The 21,674-nt window shown below is 40.4% G+C and overlaps 2 protein-coding genes across 2 annotated transcripts; both read left to right on the top strand.

The window, feature by feature from the left end:
* LOC8056147 (endoribonuclease Dicer homolog 3a) lies at positions 2,149 to 12,540 on the top strand. The gene is made up of 26 exons (XM_021457319.1): positions 2,149 to 2,549; positions 3,101 to 3,206; positions 3,301 to 3,481; positions 3,552 to 3,665; positions 4,152 to 4,286; positions 4,398 to 4,467; positions 5,064 to 5,128; positions 5,433 to 5,564; positions 5,662 to 5,814; positions 5,949 to 6,129; positions 6,241 to 6,346; positions 6,431 to 6,623; positions 6,727 to 6,887; positions 7,006 to 7,224; positions 7,378 to 7,646; positions 8,118 to 8,389; positions 8,474 to 8,970; positions 9,054 to 9,151; positions 9,254 to 9,456; positions 9,537 to 9,746; positions 9,859 to 10,329; positions 10,419 to 10,700; positions 11,091 to 11,417; positions 11,516 to 11,696; positions 11,821 to 11,932; positions 12,010 to 12,540. Exons 1-26 carry the CDS (start codon positions 2,525 to 2,527, stop codon positions 12,218 to 12,220), a joined length of 4,974 nt encoding a protein of 1,657 aa, XP_021312994.1. The 5' UTR covers positions 2,149 to 2,524; the 3' UTR covers positions 12,221 to 12,540.
* LOC8078710 (histone deacetylase HDT3) lies at positions 14,421 to 17,509 on the top strand. Its single transcript, XM_002458911.2, has 8 exons — positions 14,421 to 14,569; positions 15,395 to 15,465; positions 15,685 to 15,896; positions 16,039 to 16,103; positions 16,213 to 16,406; positions 16,494 to 16,584; positions 16,913 to 17,039; positions 17,122 to 17,509. The coding sequence occupies exons 1-8, from the start codon at positions 14,557 to 14,559 to the stop codon at positions 17,180 to 17,182; spliced, it is 834 nt and encodes a 277-aa protein (XP_002458956.1). The 5' UTR covers positions 14,421 to 14,556; the 3' UTR covers positions 17,183 to 17,509.

The raw sequence follows: 21,674 nt of genomic DNA, 5'->3' as shown, positions 1-21,674 counted from the left end.
TTTATTGGTGAGCTGTTGAAGCATCTTCTCTACCATCACCAAAAACTTATATTGGTGATCACCAATATTAACTTATTAGGGATGAAATATTGGTAAACTGTTGGAGATGCTCTTGCAGGAAATGAGTAAGAGGTTCGTTTTTCTAGCAACCAGGCTCGCTTCAGCGCCGACGGAGCCCTAAAGGAGCGCCGACTCACCTCTCCTCCCCACTTCTCACCTCCCGCACCGTTGAGTCATGGCGTTCATGGTCGCCAATGATGTGTCACCACTGGAGGCATCGCCGGCTCGTTCCTCGGTGCCGCCCTCGCCATCCCTATCCCAGTCCCTGTTCGCTCAGAGGTCGCCGTTGTGTTCTGCAAATTCGACGCGAATAGCGACGAGCAAATCTCGTTGTCCGTGGTGAGGCTGTGCGAGCTCTATGGCGGCCTGCGTAAGCTCTGCGGCGAGGTTGCATGAGCTCCATGGCAAGGCGGGCCATCTTTGCGGTGAGGTTGTGCGAGCTCCACAACGAGCCTCACGGCCTGCGCAAGGTTCATAGTGACGCTACGCGAGCACCACGGTAGTCTGTGCGAGCTCTGCAAGCTATATGGCAGCGTGCAACAGCTTGCCGACGGATGCAAACACGACGAGGATCTCAGACAAATGGCATCCAATGCATTAGCATGTCGCCGAAATACCAGAGCACCATGCGACACGCATGTACACGCTGGTTATCTCTAATTTTGCTTCATTCATTCAGGGCCTTTTCGTGGAGTACACATCTGCTAGAGAACAACGCGCTCGGCGATAACTACATCAGCTTGCCCGAGTTCATGACGCTCGTGGACACAACCTCCGCCGTCGTGGTCACCGTTGAGGAGGACCTCTAGCACGCCTTCTCGGACCATGACACTGGGGCGAGCTCATATTCCATCTCCGCCATGGATGGCCAAGTCCACCTCACAGGCCGATGGTGAGGAGGTGCGGCAGCTGTGGGTCAGGAGCGCAAGCAATGGTGCTGCTCTATGTGTCCAACATATGTTTGATGAAATATAAAAAAAAAGATGACAGAAGAGATGTGAGGGTAATGTTAACAGGTTCGAGATGCAAAGGTCTTCATATCTTTTTTTGGGCATGCAAACAAACACGATCTAAACTGAGCTCGACTCTACTAGACGAGGGGAATCAAACGAGGGGTACTCGGCCAATCTAGGTCTGGCTGTGGCCAGCTTGAGCCTAGCTCACGATCCTAGCCTCCCATAGCCCCAAAATCAAATGCAACCTGGGAGTCGGGATGGGCTCACGGCCTCACAAGCTGTGTTTTGTATTTTTTAATTGAAAAAAGGCATGGGTCCACTTCTAAACCCAAACTCATACCCAATCTTACCTTCCAACCTTCATTTCGTAGTCCATAACTAGCTCTATATTTTTCAGTCCATAACTTTTTCTCTATCCCTCCTACCATCCAAACGCCACCTTAGGGTTTTTGGTTGGGCCTAGCGGGCAGGGGAGAGTGTTTGATACAACTTATAAGTTGTTTATATTGTCAAAATAAATTAAAATAGTCAAACAACATGTTTCTTTATAAATTGTTCTAGTTGTGTTTATTTCTATAACCTCATTTGTACAGAAAAAAGTAAAACCTAAATAGTATCTAACATAGGCCTGTTTGAATCCGCTACTATAAATTTTAGAGCTAAAATTCCCAGAAAAAGGTAGTCCAAAATTAGTTCTAAACTTAGCACACCTCATATTAGAGCTTTATATCTTAAAAGTAAGCTAAAGTACTCTAAAATTTTTAGTGCTCTAGGATTTAGAAAATGCGATCCAAACATGCCCTCATTATATGTTTTTACTAAGTACGAGATCACGAATAGGATATAGAAGGTGCAATGCCATTTGTAAGTAAAAAACCGAAAAAAGCTATCAAACCTAGGTGAAAAATGACAACACAATGCTATAGATAATTAGCATCTAATTATAAATTAATTAGATTTAAAATATTTATTTTGTAAATTACTTTCTACCTGTGTTTTAATTTTTATAAATAATTTATATTTAATATTCAATGTATTTCTGAATATTTGATGTGACAACTTTACATAAGCCACCCAAACGCGGACATGTGAGCTCAGAGTTTTCTTTTTCCTTTGTTTTTACCCCTTCGGTTTCCTTTTGTCTCTGCGGTTCTCCCTCTACCTCTCCGGCTCTCCCTCTTCAGTCAGCAATAAAAGGCAACCTTCGTCAGCCAAGGACACCTCGCTCGCCCCTGCCTGCCGTACTCTCCGGCCGTTCCCGCCAGAGCCGCCTCGCGCCTCCCGTACTCCTCCGGCCGTCCCCGACGGAGCTGCCTCGACTGTCCCCCGCCGCGCTAGCAACCACATTTTTTGGACTTCCCCGCTTGACTTTGGGCCTCCCCTGCCCCCAACCCCGGCAAACAGCCGTCCTCCGCCACCCGCGGCCGGCGACGCCCCGCCTTGCCGTTCCGCCTTGCCGGAGGCGGAGATTCCGCGACGGAAGCCGACGCGCGGCAGTCGATTCCGCGATGGAGGCAGCCGCCGCCGCCGATGGTAACCACCAGCTCTTTTAGTGGGGTTTTTTCTGGGTTTTGTGGGTTTTCTGTTTATTGCAGTCCCTGGTGTCCGGCCCTCGATTGGGCCATGCAGATTAGGGTGTGATCAGGCTGGGCCATGTAATGCATGCTCGATTCCACTGCTTCGATCGCGCTAATGCGGGTAAACTGGAGGTTTGGGCAACGGTTCCGGATGAAGTGGTACTTGGATCGGGGCTTTAGGGGGGTTCGTGCCTTCGGTTGAGGGTTTTGGGAGGGTTTGGCAGCTAAAGCGGCTGGGTATTAGCTATGCCGTTCGTCATGAGACATTTTTTTATTCCCTCCTTACCTGTGTACTTTGTGGGTTATGAACCCTTATGCATTTTCTACTAGTGATGGATTTCTGTTGATCTCACTTGATAAATCATTTACATTAGCAGGAGGCATGACCTCCTTTACCCTGTGTACTTTGTGGGTTAATAACCCCTATCACTCTATGCATTTGATTTTGGGTCTACTGGTAATGGGTTTCTGTTGAACTCACTTGATAAATCATTGTTGCATAAGCAGGAGGCATGAATCTTTTGAAGAGGCCATCCAACTCATCGCCTCCAGAAGACGAAACAGACAAGCATAAACGGCAGAAGAGGGAATGCCAGGATTTCACCCCCAGAAGGTTCTGCACATTTGACCAAAGAATTTCACTGTTATACACTCAGGGGTACAGTGTATCATATGATGGCTGTGCTTTGTGATGTTGAATTGATCAGGTACCAGCTTGATGTCTATGAGGTTGCTATGAGGCAGAACACAATTGCGATGCTTGACACGGGAGCTGGGAAGACAATGATTGCTGTCATGCTCATCAAGCATTTTGGGAAGATCAGCAAAGCAAATAATGATCGAAAGCTCATCATATTCCTTGCACCAACAGTTCAACTCGTCACACAGGTGGTTTCTACCAAAGCCTGATGATTCTAACTGAAACGAAACAAGTTTGTGCTGATATTTTCTGTAACAGCAATGCGAGGTTATTAAGAGCTACACTGATTTTGAGGTGGAGCATTATCATGGTGCAAAGGGTGTTGATCAATGGAAGGCTCATAGCTGGCAACAACAATTCTTAAAATATCAGGTCAGTTTCATTTCTATCTTTTTTCAATCATATTGATTCCTCATTTTTTATTCTAAAGGAAATGATCCTCCCAAATTTGTGGCAGTGCTGTTCTGCACTCTTCTGTTAATTAGATTAGATTTGCTGACAGCAGGTGTTTTAGCTCTTCATTTACTCTACTTTGGTTTTAAAGATCATGACATGTACTGTATGACATGATATAGTTATTCTAGCTTATGTGCATATTGAGTTTTTTTTTGATCTTTTTGCTGCAAATTTGATCTATAAAGCCTTTTTTTGGTCTGTGTATCCACTCTTATTTTTGCGCTTAGTAATTTTTGAAGATATATGATTGTGTGGAGCTTCCTTCACAGTACCTTTAATAATTTTGGTAACAAAAAATTATGTTCCTAGATTAAACATTAAAGAAAATTACTGCAGCAAAGTTGCAGAATCCTAGTTTGTGATGCTCCATTTACTTACTTGACAGCCCCTACAAAATTGCAGGTTATGGTCATGACACCACAGGTGTTGCTAGATGCTTTACGCCAAGCTTTCTTGATCCTGGACATGGTTAGTCTCATGATATTTGATGAATGCCATCACGCAACTGGTAACCACCCATATACTAGGATAATGAAGGTATTCTGAAAAAAAAAACTTTCTTGTAATACTTACAAAGTTACGAATTACTTTCCTTTTGTCTTGCTCGTTTTTAATTAGTAGCTTCTGTTATTTTGCCCTTTTGAACAGGAGTTCTATCACGGATCAGAGCATAAACCAAATGTGTTCGGTATGACAGCCTCTCCTATCATAAGAAAAGGCAAGTATTAATGATAAAAGTATATATTGTTCTTTTTTGTTGTTATCTTTCAGACATCACAAAATTCCCTGATCAGGCCTGTTGCAGTGGTGAGAGTTGTCTCACTGAGTCACCAGGTCGTGGGTTCGAAGCAGCCTCTCCGCAGATTTTGCGGGGGGAAGGCTTACCTTGGTCTGCCCCCTTTAAACTAACATCTCCAATGGCAAGCTAATGATCTTTGTCAGAAATGTAATTCAGAGATGAAATTGAATCTTGATGGCTTGTAATAACATTATTGAGAAATATGATGATTATGTTGGTGGTGGTTTGGCTGTACGAAAATATCACAAATGGTGACATTTTGGCCAAGTGAAATAAATAGGGCTGGTTGTCTATCCATCAATTAAATACAATGTCACACAGTTCTCCTATGTGTTCAAGAAAAAAAAGTGAAAAATATAGAATTCCATAGAGGAATTCCGAGGGTATAATCTTTATTTGTATTCCACCATATGTTGCTAATTCTTGCAATTTTGTTTGTTTCCTACCATGGATTTTGTACCTTCACCATTTAAATATTTGCTTTTGTTTTGCCATTTTACCTTTTCATTTTGCAGGGGTCTCATCTGATTTGGATTGCGAAAATCAGCTATCTGAGCTGGAAAATATTTTAGATTCCAAGGTATGTCCCTTTTTATACTACTTTGTTTATTTATTATCTATACTGCGTGTGTGTATAAGCTTCTTAGATTATCCAGGACGCAGTAGCTGTGTGATTATTCCAATATTCCAATTTATCTATGGAACCTCACAGGCATGGCCATATTGAAATGTGCGGTTTACAACTATACTTGTTTCATGCTACAAGATGAAAATTGTTTACTTGCATTCCTATTTAGATCTGTCTTTTTAGGTGAAATATGTCCACTATGCCCTTACATTTCAGGAAAATGCCATTAACTGCTCCTGTTTACATTGTAACGCAGATACACGCTGTGGTGGATAGAGAAGAGATAGAACTTTGTGTTCCTTCCGCAAAAGAAGTGAACAGATACTATGAGCCGAGAACTGTTTCTTTTGAAGATTTAAGTGAAGAACTGGAAATTTTGTGTTCCAAGGTTTCATACTCTTTAATAATTCCTGGCTCTGTCGTTGAAGTCTTTACCAAAGCTTTTAAGATCGATGTCTAAAATCAGCATCTTTTTACGTGTGCAGTATGATGGGCTGATCGTACAATTGCATAACAGATCGACCAATCAGTACAAAGATGCTGATGAAATAACAAAAGAATCACGGAGACGTCTCTCAAAATCTTTAGCAAAGATTTGCTATTGCCTTGAAGATGCCGGTCTTCTTTGTGCTAGTGAGGTATTAGTTAGATTGGTTTTAAGCTATTAATGTTTGCCCTTGTTCTTTTTGTCTTGAGTGTTAATTCTTTTTGGTCTTTTCCTTTAATTTCACAATTCCATGGTATTTATTTAGATAATTTATTTTTCTCTTAGGCCACTAAAATCTGCATTGAAAGAGGGCAGAGAAAAGGTTGGCTGAAGGGGGGCAGTGACACCACTGATCAGCAAAGTGATCCAAATGGACCAATCCTATTTGCAGAAATTTCAATGCTTCATATGAAGTTCTTTCAGGAAGTGTTGGATATAATTGACAAACGCCTCCAACAGCAACAAGGTATGACTGCAGATTAAACTAATTCAATGGAGTACTAATTGCTAATATGTAGCATTGCAACGTCCTATATATTAAGTATGATGCGTCAGTGATGATTCCCTGACATTTCAGGAATTGATGCCCTTCTGAACTCAGAGAGTGGATGTGTGGAAGCAGCAAAGATGGGCTATATTTCACCAAAGCTCTATGAGCTCATGCGAGTATTTCTTTCTTTCAGGTGAAGTGATATTTTCGTAACTTGACCTGTTCATTTTCAACTATGTGTCTTTACACTGACATGAGATACATCTGTGTCTAACAGTGACTCTGATAACGTCCGATGCCTTATTTTTGTGGACCGAAAGATTAGTGCTAGAGTCATTGAGCGGACAATGAAGAAAATAGGCCGACTCTCCTGTTTCAGAGTCTCTTTTCTAACTGGAGGGAGTTCTTCAGTGGATGCACTCACCCCTAAAATGCAAAAGGATACGCTGGATTCATTCCGCTCTGGAAAGGTACTTAACATCTCTTAACATTTGTGTAAATTGAAACATAGTGCTCAACTTCTCATGATCTGAGATCTGACGTTGTTTTCTTTCCCCTGAAAATAAAATGTAGGTCAACTTACTGTTTACTACAGATGTTGCAGAAGAGGGTATACATATTCCAGACTGCTCGTGTGTAATAAGATTTGATTTGCCAAGGACTACCCGCAGCTATGTGCAATCACGTGGACGAGCACGACAGCGGGACTCTCAGTACATACTAATGATTGAAAAGTAAACCCTTTACTTTGTAGTGTTGTCTAAACTCTAAACTACTTATGCTTGTGATGGTACTATGATTGTCATGATAATAAAATGGTTACAGAAGTCATATTGTCAATGTTCTTTGCAGGGGGAATGTGAAACAAAGTGATTTAATATCTAGGATTATGAGAAGTAAGACCTCGATGACTGAGATTGCTTCAAACCGAGAGCCTGAGGATTCACACCGCAATTTCTTCCCCATTGAAGAAATAAATGAATACCATATAAGCACAACAGGAGCCAAAATAACTACTGATTCTAGCATCAGTGTTCTCAACCAGTACTGTGACAAGCTCCCGAAGGACAAGTATGTTGACTAAATTTCTCTTTTGTCCTTTTACATGGCCTACACAGATTATATACATTTAGAAATTCTGCCATACCAAGTTTCTGTTTGGTATTTTTTATTTCCTGTGTAGGGTTCCAACCTATTTTTCTGACTTTCTTGCTCGTGTTGAAGGTACTACACCCCAAGACCCACGTTTCAGTTCACCCATTATGGTGATGGTTATGAGTGTACTGTAACACTACCATCCAGTGCCATGTTTCAACTTTTGGTAGGTCCAAAAGCAAGAAATATGCAGAAAGCAAAGCAGCTTGTTTGCCTTGATGCATGTAAGAGGCTGCATCAGCTCGGAGCACTTGATGACCATCTTTCTCCATCAGTTGAAGAGACGCCTCTGGAAATTTCAAGCAAGTCTAGTATCTCAACATCTGGTGCAGGTTTAGGTATATGATTGTTAATTCCTAAAGAGATATCATGTATCACATACTCCTTATGTTCCAAATTATAGGTTATTTTAACATTTTCTGAGTCAAACTTCTCCAACTTTGACCATGTTTATAGAAAAATACATCATCTACAATTCTACATCATGAAATTAGTTCCATTAAATTCACCATGAAATATGTATTGATAGTGCATTCATTTGGTTTCAAAAAAATAGATGTTAATATATTTTTCTAAAAATTTGGTTAAAGTTAGAGAACTTTGAATTAGGACAAAGCTAAAATGACATAATTGAGAATATGTGGAGTTCTTGTTTGTAGTCGATATACACAATGAATCTTATTTGTAATATTTCTTTATTGTTTATTTACTAAATGATAAAAACAATAAGTATCTCTTTATTGTTTATTTACTAAATGATAAAAAATAATAATTATCTCTAATGACAGTGTTTTATTTCATTCTCAAAGGTACAACCAAACGGAAAGAGCTACATGGTACAACCAAAGTTCTTTCTATGTCTGGCTCTTGGGGTTCAGATAAAAGTGTGACTAAACTTCAAGGCTACAAGTTAAATTTTGTTTGTGATCAAGTTGATCAAAAATACTGTGACTTTGTCCTTCTAATTGATACAAGTATAGCAAAAGAAGCTGCTACTTTAAATATTGATTTATATTTGCATGACAAGATGGTAAAAGCTTCGGTTTCTCCTTGTGGACCTCTTGAGTTGGATGCTCGACAGGTTTGATCAACTACATTGTCTATCTACTTTGTTTTAAATAATTTTTTTTTCTTACCTAAAATATTTCTTTTGGTTCTCTCTTAGATGGAAAAAACAAAATTGTTTCAAGCACTTCTATTTAACGGTTTGTTTGGAAAACTGTTTATTGGATCAAAAGCATCAAAAACCCCAAGGGAGTTCATTCTCAAGAAAGATGATGCATTTCTTTGGAATAAAGAAAATATGTATTTGCTATTACCTGTGGATTCTACTCAGGATTCTCATAAAAGTGTTTGCATCAACTGGAGTATAGTTGATATAGCGGCTACAACTGTTGGACTCATGAGAAGCATTTATTCAGATGGCAAACATAACCTAAAGGATAAACTTAATCATGAAAAAAATGACGAAAATTTTATTCGTTTGGCCAACAAGTCATGCAAAGCTGATGATCTTAAAAATATGGTGGTTTTAGCAATTCATACTGGAAAGATATATACTGTTCTTAAGGTATCTGATTTATGTGCTAATAGTAAATTTGATGGTACATCTGACAAGAAAGAAGCAAAATTCCAGACATTTGCAGAATATTTTGAGAAGAAGTATGCTCCATTTTTTACATATTTATATGCTTATTTAAGAATACATATTTAATAAACACTAAACTAACACACTTTATTTACAGGTATAATATATTTCTTTGTCATCCTTTACAACCATTGCTAGTGTTGAAACCCACCCATAATCCTCACAATCTTCTTTCCTCAAAGAATAGAGATGAAGGTATAATTTATAAACTTGAACTCTGTTTTCCTTTTTAACTGTAGCCAAGTTGATAATTTTGTATAATGATACAAATTGTTTATGCTTTATTGTTTTTTGTAGGCAATGTTGTGGAAAATAAAAATAGGGCAAATAGCCTTGTTCACATGCCTCCAGAGTTGCTGATTCCCCTTGATTTACCTGTTGATGTTTTGAGAGTATTCTATTTGTTTCCATCTCTGATGCATCGTCTTGAATCACTAATGCTAGCCAGCCAACTAAGAAGTGAAATTGCATACACAGATTCTGATATATCGAGCTTCGTGGTAAATTTATATTTCTTGACATAATATTATGTTATTCCTTAAAATGTAATGTGACAATCCATTTCCCTACACTTCCTCAGATTTTGGAAGCTATTACAACACTTAGATGCTGCGAGGACTTCTCAATGGAGCGTTTAGAGTTATTGGGGGACTCTGTTCTTAAGTATGCAGTGAGTGCCCATCTTTTCATGACATTTCTTAATAAGCATGAGGGGCAGTTATCGTCCAGAAGGCAAGAAACTATATGTAATGCCACACTTTATAGACTTGGTACTGAACGCAGAATACAGGTAAATTACATCTCATCATTGGCAATATGGACAAAATGCTGCATTTTGCTTCAAAAAATGAGCTATAATGCTATTTTAATTAACTCTGTTATTGGTGGAATGCCATCCATAGGGTTATATACGTGATGCTGCATTTGATCCTCGTCGATGGCTTGCTCCTGGACAGCTGTCCAGCCGTCCCTGTCCTTGTGAATGCCCAGTAAAATCTGAGGTTATAACTGAGGATATTCACAGAATTGATGACAAATCTATAATTATAGGCAAGGCGTGTGACAAGGGACACAGATGGATATGTTCTAAAACCATCTCTGATTGTGTTGAGGCTATAATTGGGGCCTATTATGTGGAAGGGGGATTAAAAGCAGCTTTTGCTGTTCTCAAATGGTTGCAGATTGAGACACTTGAGGAAGAGCAAATTATGGAAGCCCTATCAAGTGCTTCAGTGCGAAATTATCTTCCAAAAGTTGATGTAGTTGAATTTCTTGAAGCAAAACTAGGCTACACCTTTCAAGTGAAAGGTTTGCTAATAGAGGCTCTCACCCACCCATCACAGCAAGAATCTGGAGCAACATACTGCTACCAGGTATTGTTGATATTTATCTTAAACTTAGCTAGTTTAAGGCTTTTTATTCTATTTCTCATTTTCTCTAACGGAAGACGTTTTACTTTCAGCGCTTGGAATTCCTTGGTGATGCAGTCTTAGATATTTTAATAACTCGCCATTTATTCCTTAGTCATAAAGACACAGATGAGGGGGAGCTGACAGATTTACGGTCTGCATCAGTAAATAATGAGAATTTTGCACAAGTTGCGGTAAAGCACAATCTCCATCAGTTTCTACAACATTCTTCTGGGTTCCTACAAGACCAAATTACTGAATATGTGAATAGTCTGGAAGGTTCATCCATGGACAGAACCAGCCTTTTATCCAGTGGGCCATCTAGGGGGCCAAAAGTATGTTTTCTCTTCCTCTCTGTATACCAGTGCATATGAGATTCCAGATCCCATGAATGACATGTGCTTTCGTTTAGGAGTAGCATATTAGTGCTATTTGTTGACATCCTTTACAGCCTGTTGTACTTCTATGGTAGAAACTAGCATATTTTAGCAGCTGCAACAGCAGCTGTGGCTGCAAACACCAAATAGATTGCTACTCATGCAGCCACAGCCTAAAAACCACAGCCGATAAGCCCTAATGCAAAATGTGATTGGTAGGTCCACCATATGGTAATCCCCTTTTTTGGCTGACCCCAAAGATACTGTTGAAACACAGTTTTTAAAACCTTGGTTGAAACATTGTTTTTATCTAGAATATGACATTTCACTTTGTCTTCTTTCACACAGGTTCTAGGTGATATTGTAGAAAGTATTGCAGGTGCTATTCTTATTGACAGCAAACTTGATCTGGATTTAGTCTGGCGGGTTTTCAAACCTCTTCTTTCCCCAATTGTCACACCTGAGAATTTGGAGTTACCCCCATTCAGAGAACTTAATGAGTGGTGTGACAAGAATGGGTACTTTATTGGAATTAAATGTGAAAATCGAGGAGACAAAACAACGGCTATTCTTAGCTTACAACTCAAGGACTTGCTTCTGGTGAGGCAAGGTTGTGGGAAGAACAAAATAGATGCAAAAGCACATGCAGCTTCCTTATTGCTCAGGGATCTAGAGGTACTTCCTTTTATGCTCCATTTTTTTTGGTAATTCATGCTACATGCATGCTGGTTGATTTGGGGCATTAGCAGCTCAACATGTACTCTTGTTGGCAGGAAAAAGGACTTATAATTCCAAAGAATGCAAGCAGAGTGGAACAATTTGAAAAGAATTCTGGTACTAGAAACCATTGCAACAACTTGGTTGATGTTATGGACACACAAAATGTAGCACCACCTAGGCAAAAGGAACTACCGGTGTCAAGTACCGCTCCTGGCTCTGTTCTTGATAAACCATGTGCGTGTTTGTCTCAGTTGTTTTGTTTTGTTTTGTTTTGTTTTGTTTTTCAACCTATATATTTGTCAGATCAATGTCTATGCATATCTTCACATTAGTTTAATCATTCATCTTATTTGTGCAGTGGTTGTGAAGGTTAAGTTGAGTAAAGGAGGACCTCGTGTATCGTTGTATGAGTCGTGTAAAAAGCTTCAGTGGCCAATGCCTATGTTTGAATTTGTGAAAGTCGAGCCAAGGTACTACTGTTTCACATTGTGTTTGCTGTTGGTTTGTGTAAACAACTACCTAATCTTTTCACTTTTGAAAATATCAGTGTGTGCTCCTCTTCCGGTGATTCTTCACAAAAGGTTGCACCCCAAGGATATGCATTTGCTTCAACAATAACATTGCATATACCGAACGGCGATATCATCAGCCTCACAGGAGACGGACGTGCGGATAAGAAGAGCTCACAGGATTCTGCTGCGCTGCTCATGCTCTATGAGCTGCAGCGGCGAGGTAGATTCCAAGTCCAAGAAGTATGACGAATCACAACAGATTCATGGTTCCATCACCAAAGGTGTAATGTTACCTCCGATTATTGCTTGGGCATCTTGGAATAATGTCATCACCAGACCAGTTGCCCTTAGTTGGCTGCTGCGATGTAGGAAAATAATGTAGCCGTGTAGGTTACTCTTGTTCTTGCCTTGTGATGAATCAGACATTTCATCTGTATATATATAGGCGCATGCCAATAAGAGCCGTGGTCATGATGTGTGTACACATGCAGTAATAAAGCATCACATGGTTTCCAGACTCGGGAAAAATCTATGAGCTGAAATTGTCACCAAAAGCAATATGCTTACATGCTGATTTTAACAGGAAATTGCGAATCTTCACGGTACACTCTTATCCATATATTTGCCCGTGCTCTGCAAACAGCTTTTCCTATGGCAGTATTCTCCTCTTCCAGGTTATCAAACTATCTTTATGATGTAAGAACGAAATCATTATACAAAATAGCAATGAGCACAGGGGATCAGGTTATGATGATTTACTCGACCTTGTAAATTAAAAGGTCAACTTGACTACTTGAGAGCAGCGGTGAGGGCTGGTGTCTGATCCACACGATGGAGACACACAACACAAACTTGCCCTTGGCAGTCAGCTCAGCATAGATATCAAGGACTGACTTGGTGAACCGTGCGCTCTACTCACAGTGGATGATCACGCTGGTAAAGCAATGTAGCCCACGATTGGTGTTGAAAGGTTTGCTGTTGATGTTAGCAACAAGGAAAATGGCAAAAACATGCAGAATACGTGAAATTGGCCGTCTTGTTAGTGATGCCATTGAAATGGAGATGGCAAAAGAACTATGGCTCACAATTGGTAGTTTAAAGGTCTGCTCTTGATGTTAGCAACAAGGAAAATGGTAAAACATGAAGAATGCGTGAATTTTCTCTCTCTCAAGATCTGTTGACACTTGAATGAATTAATATAAGAAGGGAAGCAACACAAATACAAGAGGCAGTTCGTGCCAGGAGCACGATCTGCATTACATGAGGCTTTCAGATTACTCTGAGGTCTGAGCTACGCGCCACCCCTGAATTGTTTCTTCTGTAACTGCCTAGCCTCCTTACATACATGGCTGCATGAAGCCTCAGCCTTTACATTGCAACCTTTACTGCATGCATTCAGTTTGTGAGTCTGAATCTGAACTGAAACAAACAGGCTTTCATTTTGGTTCCAAGTGAAACGTGGTGTTCTGATCTGCAGCGAATGGGGCCATGGCTAGTTTGTTACAGGTTTTAGCAGCTCTCACAGGGCTGCAGAGTAGCTTGGGACGGCGCACAAACAGGCTTTATTTAGTAGTAAATATTTGGAGTACAATCTGTTGGATCCCAAGATTCTTAGTACTGAGAACTGAAACTCAAATATTTTTTCTTCTCTTTTTGAAATGCAGTATATAGGTATAGCATTGAATTTTTGTCAGCCAACTGTAATGAAATAGTGCAGCCGAACACAGTGGTTGGTTGTCACAAGGCGGCATGCCCTCACCCTCCTATCTATTGGATTCGTTTTGTTTTGAGAAATATGCAAACACACACTTCTCAAAACGAATCTAATAAGTGAGAGTGAGGGCATATACTCTCAAGAGTAAAATAAACTTTACCTTGATTGTCAGGGGCGCTTGGCACTTTGGCAGCGAATGATGTACTCCTTAAGTTGAGATCGCAATAATTGTACATGCTGCTAGGCCAATTCAAATTTCTCCAAAGCGATGCAACCTTTTTTTTTAGGATAACATGACACCATTTGAATGGAAGTTGTGCTTCTAGCAGGTCTTCAAACACGCCTAGGCATCGCGGATAAACAACATAAGGCTTTGTTTGGATGTTGTCGGATTCACCTCAATCCACATGTGTTGGAGTGGATTGAGTTGGAATTTAGTTCAAGTTTCACTTCAATCCACCCCAACGCATATAGATTGATGCGAATCCGATTACATCCAAACAAAGCCTAAGTTGGACCTTGGGCCCAGCATAGGCTGGGCTGGGCGCCCAAGCCCTAGTTGAAGAACTCCGTGACCCTTTTCTCATTTTGCTCCTCTTGTGAGCTCTCCGGTTCAAAAACACAGGTGGCAAAAGCCGCAACAATATTATGGAAAAAAAAACGCCCATAACGAAGGGGGCAGATCCCCAGGTCACGAATCGGACGGTCCAGACGATCCGTCCACCCTTTAAGAGCGGCCCCTCCCCGTTATTCCCTCTCCCCCAATTCGACCCCGCCGCTAAACCCTAAACCCCGCTCCGGCGCCTCCCGCTCCGGCTCCTACTCCCAGTCGGCTAGGGTTCTGCGCGGCCGCTTCCTCGTCGGCGCAATGGAGTTCTGGGGTAACCACTTCGCACTTTTCCCCTCGCTACTACTATCGATCGACTGTTCTTACGCATACTAGGCGGTTTTTGTTTCGCCCCTGTGTTCCGTTTACTATTAGTAGTCTCCGATTGCTTTTGTTCTGTGATACCCGGTCCAGATGCCAGTTTATGTACTGCTTTATGTTACTTTTGGAATTGAACTGAAGTTGCGATGGAGTTAGATTCAGCTCGTTGCGTTGGCTGTAGGCATCTATCGTACAACTAGTGTTCATTTTAATTGGCTAAAGCACTCCTGTTGAAAAGTATGTTGTTTGGATGTCACTTTCTACATTTGTTCTATGAATTGCGAACTAGGATATGTATGAGTCTGTTGTCCATGTCTACGTGGACAGGTATCATCGAAGTTTTATTTTTGCCCCTTCGAGAATGATTATATTCTGTTGATAGATATATCATATATGTACATATATGGTACACAATCGGTGGCCACTGCTGAGGCTGTCTACTGACTTAACCAAGGTTGGATATTGCACATGTTACTTAATTACTATCTTCATACTTGGCCAATCTGTTTTGTCATGTGTAAAATATATGGTCAGATTTCTGTGGTTCCGCCAGTCAGTATGTTGCAATTTGTTAGATTTCTGTGGTTGTCCGCCAGTCAGTATGGTGCTGTTTGTTAGAAAGCTTGGTGTCTGATAGCCACTTTTTGATTGTTGATATTAGCCTATCACTGTTTTGTTTCTGGATTTATTAGAAAGTGCATTAAGTAGTTTTTTTCTTTCTATTTTTGTTTCTTTGTTTGTGATACTAAATTAAAGAGTTGTTTTTATTATCATATAGGTAAAGAAGTAAAGCCAGGAGCCACGGTTTCTTGCGAAGTTGGTAATGATTTGGTTATCCACCTTTCACAGGTTTACACACCTTACCCCTGTAAATTTTAGGTCCTTTTCATTTGATTCAACATTGTAATTGCAAATGTTATATGGGTTTTTAAGGTCCCTTGCTCATTTAATTCTGCATTGTAATTTTAACTTTTTTATACCACATTGTAGTTGCAAATGCTATGAGTTTTTTTAGGTCCCTTGGCTGATTTGATTCTACATTATGTCTGATTTGATGATTTTCCTTAGGCTGCACTGGGGGAACCAAAGAAAGCGAGTGAGAATGTCATTGTGTCTGTCAAAATCGACGATAAGAAATTAGTGCTTGGAACCTTATCGGTTGAGAAGCATCCTCAGATTTCATGTGATCTTGTCTTTGATAAAGATTTTGAGCTATCCCACAATTCAAAAACAGCTAGTGTTTTCTTCTGTGGCTACAAGTCTCCTGTTCCTCAGTTTGAATATCCTTTCTTATGATTTTTCAAGATTAAGATTTATGTCCTTCTGATTATCAAAATTTATTATTTTTTAAGATTTTTGTTTAAAACTAGGCTCTGTTTCATGGTAACTCTATTTTCCTTAACTGCCATTGGTTTTATTCACGTCTTATTCTGGTGAAGACAGTTCGGATGAAGAGCTAGAAACTGACCACCAAATTCCAAGAAATGGTAAGTGGTTTTATTTTTTGTCTATTGCATTATAAATTTCATTATGCATAAGAGTGTACAAAACAAGTTTCATTGCATGTGTCACTTATTTTGGTTTTGGTTTTCCAAGAAATTTCTGCGGCAAAGGTTCCAGTGAAGGGTGGTATAAAAGTTGAATCATCTTCCAGTGATGATGATGATGATGATTTCACTGATAGTGAAATGTCTGATGAAGATGACTCCAGTGATGAAGATGATGTGTCAACTGGTGATGATTCTAGTGATGATTCTGGTTCGGAAGAACAGACTCCTACCCCAAAGAAGGTCTGCACTAGATAGTTGTCATTTTCCTCTGGTGCTTATTGCAGTCATGTCTCCCTCTATTTATTCTTTTTATTCTTTAAATTGTAGACTGATGTAGTAGTTGGCAAGAAGAGAGCCATTCAAGCTGAGGCACCTTCTGGTAAGAAGGCAAAGTCTGAACAATCTGCTCAGAAAACAGGTGAGCTGCTCCTTTTTATGTCTTTATAAAGCCCAACTAATGGATGTGTAATGTTAACATGTGAAGTCTAAACCCTTTTTATGTTCTTGTATTGAGCACAACTAATGGATGTGTAAGGTTAACATGTGATGCTTAACTTCATTTTCATTTACCTAATATAAAGCTCAACTAATGGATGTGAAATGTTAACATGCGAATGTTTAACTAATTGATGTGTAAGGTTAACATGTGATGTTTAACTATATTTTCATTTACCTAATATAAAGCTCAACTAATGGATGTGTAACGTTAACATGCAAATGTTTGACTATATTTTCATTTACCTAAGGTGACAAGAAGGTCTCAACTCATTCTGCAAAGCAGTCTAGCAAGACTCCAGACAAATCTACAAAGACCCCCACAGCTGACAAGAAGTCCCCCAAATCTGGTAGCCATGCCTGCAAGTCATGCAACAAGTATGTTTATTTTATAGTTTTTTTAGGTGAATGATTCTAATTTGGTATTATATAGTTTGCTAATAGTATCCTTTTGGACCAGATCTTTCAGCAGTGCGACAGGACTTGAGTCTCATCAGAAGGCGAAGAAGCATGAAGCCTAGAGCATGTGCTGTACCTATAGGTTGATCAACTTGAGTTATCAAAATTAGCGGTCTTATTTTTGAACTTGAAAATGCCAAGTTTGGAACTTGCCCAGTAGTCATCCGATTAGTGGTCTTATTATTTTTGAACTTGGGAAATGTCAAGTTTGGAACATACCCAATATGTGTTGAGAACATGGGAAACGTCAAGGTTAGAGCAGGCTCTGTTAGCCCAATTTTGGTCGTCGTTGAATGATGCTAATCTTTTTTCACATTTTCAAATTTGTTTACATATTGCTTTTAAGGTGATATAATCCTGTAGCTGTTACTTTTTAGCTATTGGAAAAATGTGCTTCATTCTAATGAGATTTTAGAAGCAAATACTATGAGAAAACTCTACATGCATTTTTTTGAAGTTAAAACGCTACATACATGAATCAGTCGTAACTAGAGATGTTAACGGTTATCCGAAACCCAATGGGTTTTTAGTTGTTAGGGTACGTGTTTGGGTTAATTTCTTTATCCATGGGTTTGTTAATGGGTAAAAAGCTATCCAAACCTGTAAACCCATGGGTTTTGTAAACTCGTTCCATGATAGCAAAGTTACCTACCTAATCTATATATCACAAGCACTTTGTATAAATAAATTTTAGATAATAAGGTATGGAAACAATTTTGAATTAGTATTAGAAAAGATAGAGAAAAGAACAAAACACAAGTATCCATACATGACACATTTGCTTGAGGTGGTGCTATCTACCTGGGGTTTAACAAGGAAAACGAACCCACATATGTTTGTTTTTAGTTATTACTCACAACATGATGTTTTTAGTCTCATATCGCCAACCAGAGGAGAGACTAGTGGAATCTATACTATTTAGTGATACCTAGGCAAGTAGTTAAAATCTATAATATTTTTCTCTTCTTAGATTAGAAAGACAAAAAGATTGAACTAGATAAAGTATTTATATCTAATAAATATCTATGAAATAAGTTTAAATTTTATTAATATCATGGGCGACCCGTGGGTACTCGTGATCCGAATGGGCATGGGTTTGGGTACAAAACTAAACCCGTGATGGGTATGAGTTTTTTAACAGATAGATTTTATTTTCGCGGGCATAGATTTGGGATGGCAAATTGCCATCAGAGAAGCAATGCAATCTTATCTTAAACAAAATTGTTATGTGGAACAAGGATATACCATCTCCATTAGGGGATGAATAATGTAATATCCAGTCAGATTCATCATGTAAAACAACAATCACCATGCTACTTATGCAATACGTTAGGGATGTCCAATAATGAAAGAAGAGCACTACCTAGTGTCATTGTCAGATGCGATAAGCGACAGGGCAAGCAGTTAACTGTTAGGGCAGTTCCAATAGAATATTAATAATAGTTTCTATCTCTATTAAATGAGAATATCAAGTAAACAAAAATATTTACATGGCAGGTGATTTAATAAAGAAAAGAGAAGCAAAACTATAGAAATCGTTTCTTCAGAGGAAAACGACGTCTTCCCTCAGCCGATGCGCGAAGAAACGACCGAATAGCCATTGGGAAGAAACCCGCCCGCCCCGGCCATGCTGCCGTGCTCACCCACGCCGCCGCATACGCCCACCCACCGCCGCGCTTGCTCACGCGCCCGCCGGCGCTGCTGCGTGCTCGCGCACACGCCGCCGCGCTCGCTCACAAGCTGCCGCCTAGCGATCGCCATCGTGCGCCTGACGCAACCGTGAGAGGACAAGAGGAGAAAGTATCGTGTAGCTGGCAGCGTAGGAAGCTCGCTCGTGCGCCGCCGCACTTACCTGCATGCCCCCCACTATGTAAAAAAAGGAAATCACAGACGCGCGATTGCATAACTGGAGGTTAACACGCGTCTGTAATAGCTTGTTACAGACGCCTGCTACTGTTACTGTTTTAAAACGTGTCTGTGATTTTCCTTGTTACAGACGCGCGCCATGTACAAGCGTCTGTAGTTCAGTACAGACGCTTATTGTCAACACACGTCTGTAACTATGGATTCTGAAGTTCCCCTTGGTGATTCTAGCTGGGCCGTTTGGCCGTCCGAAAAATTGGCCTGTTAAGCCGATGTGGCTCGACAATATTAATTGGGCCGTTTTAATTTCTTTTAGAAAGAAAGTCATCTTTTTTAAGGTTTTGCCGCAAAAGACGTATGTGCATGTTTTATGTAGACTAGCAAATTTTCTCAATAAATTAACTTAATTCATACAAACAGATAGAGGGAAAAAACAAAAAAAAGCACCCAATTGGATGGCTACTGTTGAAGACGATACAATAAATCAACAATAAGTATAAAACCACGTATATGAAAAGCTCTCGCTAAACTTGTCCATATATATTTTAAATTACTAACAACTTGGCATAAAAGGCCACATGCACAATTTTACTAAATGTGCTCCACATCTATACATGCCTTCATGGGTGAGTGGCACAAACAATAATCTTGATGCATATGACACGAATATCATGCAATGAAAAAAAATGGAAGACTTAAACCATAAAAAGTGATACTAACCAAGCACCGTAACATGTCCTTACAACCATTAAGTTCGAACTAACAATCACACATAGTTCATCACAATAGACTTACATAACTGGAATATAAATAGAAAGGAGTCCAAGGTCCATACATAAATATCTTCGATAAAAGAGACGATCACAAAAGTTCTTCCCCTGTGGCGTCAAGAGCCAAAAAAAAAATATGTCGGCAAAGAACATGCCTCACTTGTCATCAGCAACATTGTCGTCCTCTTGGATCCCATCGGTATCCTGGTTGCCAAAGTCCGAAGGGCCGCTCGCGGGGAAGAGAGTGTCGAACGCAGGGTCGAAGAAGTAACTTGCTAACCCATAGGTAGCATCAGCCCATCCAGAGGACGAGCTAGCAGCTACACCCTGGTGTGCACCGGACGAGGACTGGGGCTGCACAAAAGACTGCTGAAACTGTGGGTGGAACCAAGCGGGCTGTGGAGGAGCTGGAGGAAGAGAGTGAACCGGAGACAGGGGCACACCAGCCTGCACTGCTATCGCCTTTCGCTGAACCTCAGCACGGTGGAGCTCCTCCTCGACGGTGCGCTGGTGTTCTCTGTTAGCCTCATGGATGGCCATGCACATCCCAAACACAGATCGAAGAGCCCTCATGACAAGACCCTGGTCGGCCTGAGTAGTAGCTGCTGCATTGGAGGTAGTGTCTACAGAAGGCAAAGGCTCAGATTGTCGTGGCTTGCGGCCCCTCCTCGGTGCCGTCTCATCAATCCGCACAGGATGATACACCTCATGGCGCATCTCTTTGACAAACTCCTTCTTACTGACTATCTCAATCATCTTCATTATATATGGAGCATGAGAACAAGACCTTTTAGCATCCCAAGAGGTCAGCTGAATCTGCTTCAAAATGAAACCAAAAGCACTGAAGGAGTCTTCGTTATCCTCCTTGAGAGCAGCCAAGAAAGGACCCATAGTAGATAGGATTTCTGAAGCACCACCAATCTTGGGGACCACAGTTTGCCTCACCAACAAATTAATGTAGCGATAAACCTTTCTCATTTTCTTGAGGGTATAAAATTCTTCCATGGTGGCACCCGTATAGTAAGCAAAAGATATATCAATGTTACGACTAGGTGAGCAATCAAGCCATGGCTTCTCAAAGTCATCAAGGTCAAATCCAAGAATTTGAGCAAACCTAGGATAAGAAACAGAATACTTCTGACCCTGTGTGCGAAAGTGCACACAACCATGGTCCGTATCTGTAGGATCCTCGTACCAAACGGTTGCAAAAAATTGAGCAATGATCTCATTGTTCCATGGATATTGCATAGTCATGATGTTCTTGAAGTTGTGCCTCTCCAAAATAGCAAGAGCCTTGGTCATTTCGGGATCATCAATGCGAGCACAATAGTTCCAATCGATGCACTTCTGCTCTACCACTGGCTGAACTTTAGATCGAATAACAGAATTGTAGTAGTCCAGCTGAAAAGGAGTTGCAAACCGAGGATCAAGAAACTCAACAACATCAACCTCATCAGGACAGACAAACCTTTGAGCAAAAACTTGTCCACTATAGTTCCGGGTGTAGTCCTTAGGTTTAGGTGGGTGAACATCATAAGGGCTGCGCCGCAACGCTTCTTTAATGTACAGGTTGTCGGTCACCTGAACAAACTCAAGATTCTCATTGGGCAAATCTAAATCAGGAGCATGCTTGCGGACACGAGCCTTGCCACGACCAGCTAGCACCCTATCCCTTCATCTCCTCTTCGATATAAATGAAAATAATATAGTGTATTTGTTGCATTACATTACATTTCTGTCAACGGTACCGGTGCAGTTCCTGCAGCTTATCTACCACTATATATAGGAGTTTCCCCCTCCAACCTGCTATCTTTTTCAGAATTGTATCTACTAAAGGCTGAATGTCCTCTCTGGTAAAGTGATCATAATGGAGAGGGACACCTAAATACTTAATAGGAAAATCACCTACAGGACAAGAGAA

The sequence above is a fragment of the Sorghum bicolor genome, chromosome 3 (assembly GCF_000003195.3).
Source record: "Sorghum bicolor cultivar BTx623 chromosome 3, Sorghum_bicolor_NCBIv3, whole genome shotgun sequence".
In the NCBI taxonomy this organism is placed as follows: domain Eukaryota; kingdom Viridiplantae; phylum Streptophyta; class Magnoliopsida; order Poales; family Poaceae; genus Sorghum; species Sorghum bicolor.
The sequence above is the reverse complement of the archived record's forward strand: the minus strand, read 5'-3'. Positions and strand labels throughout refer to the sequence as shown.

Excerpts from the sequence above, each read along its gene's own strand:
- LOC8056147 (XM_021457319.1), top strand. The coding sequence starts at position 2,525 with ATGGAGGCAGCCGCCGCCGCCGATG. Across the intron at positions 6,130-6,240 it reads ACGCCTCCAACAGCAACAAG|GAATTGATGCCCTTCTGAAC; the intron begins GTATGACTGCAG and ends CTGACATTTCAG. Across the intron at positions 11,697-11,820 it reads CTCTGTTCTTGATAAACCAT|TGGTTGTGAAGGTTAAGTTG; the intron begins GTGCGTGTTTGT and ends TTATTTGTGCAG.
- LOC8078710 (XM_002458911.2), top strand. Across the intron at positions 15,466-15,684 it reads TGGTTATCCACCTTTCACAG|GCTGCACTGGGGGAACCAAA; the intron begins GTTTACACACCT and ends GATTTTCCTTAG. Across the intron at positions 16,585-16,912 it reads ACAATCTGCTCAGAAAACAG|GTGACAAGAAGGTCTCAACT; the intron begins GTGAGCTGCTCC and ends CATTTACCTAAG.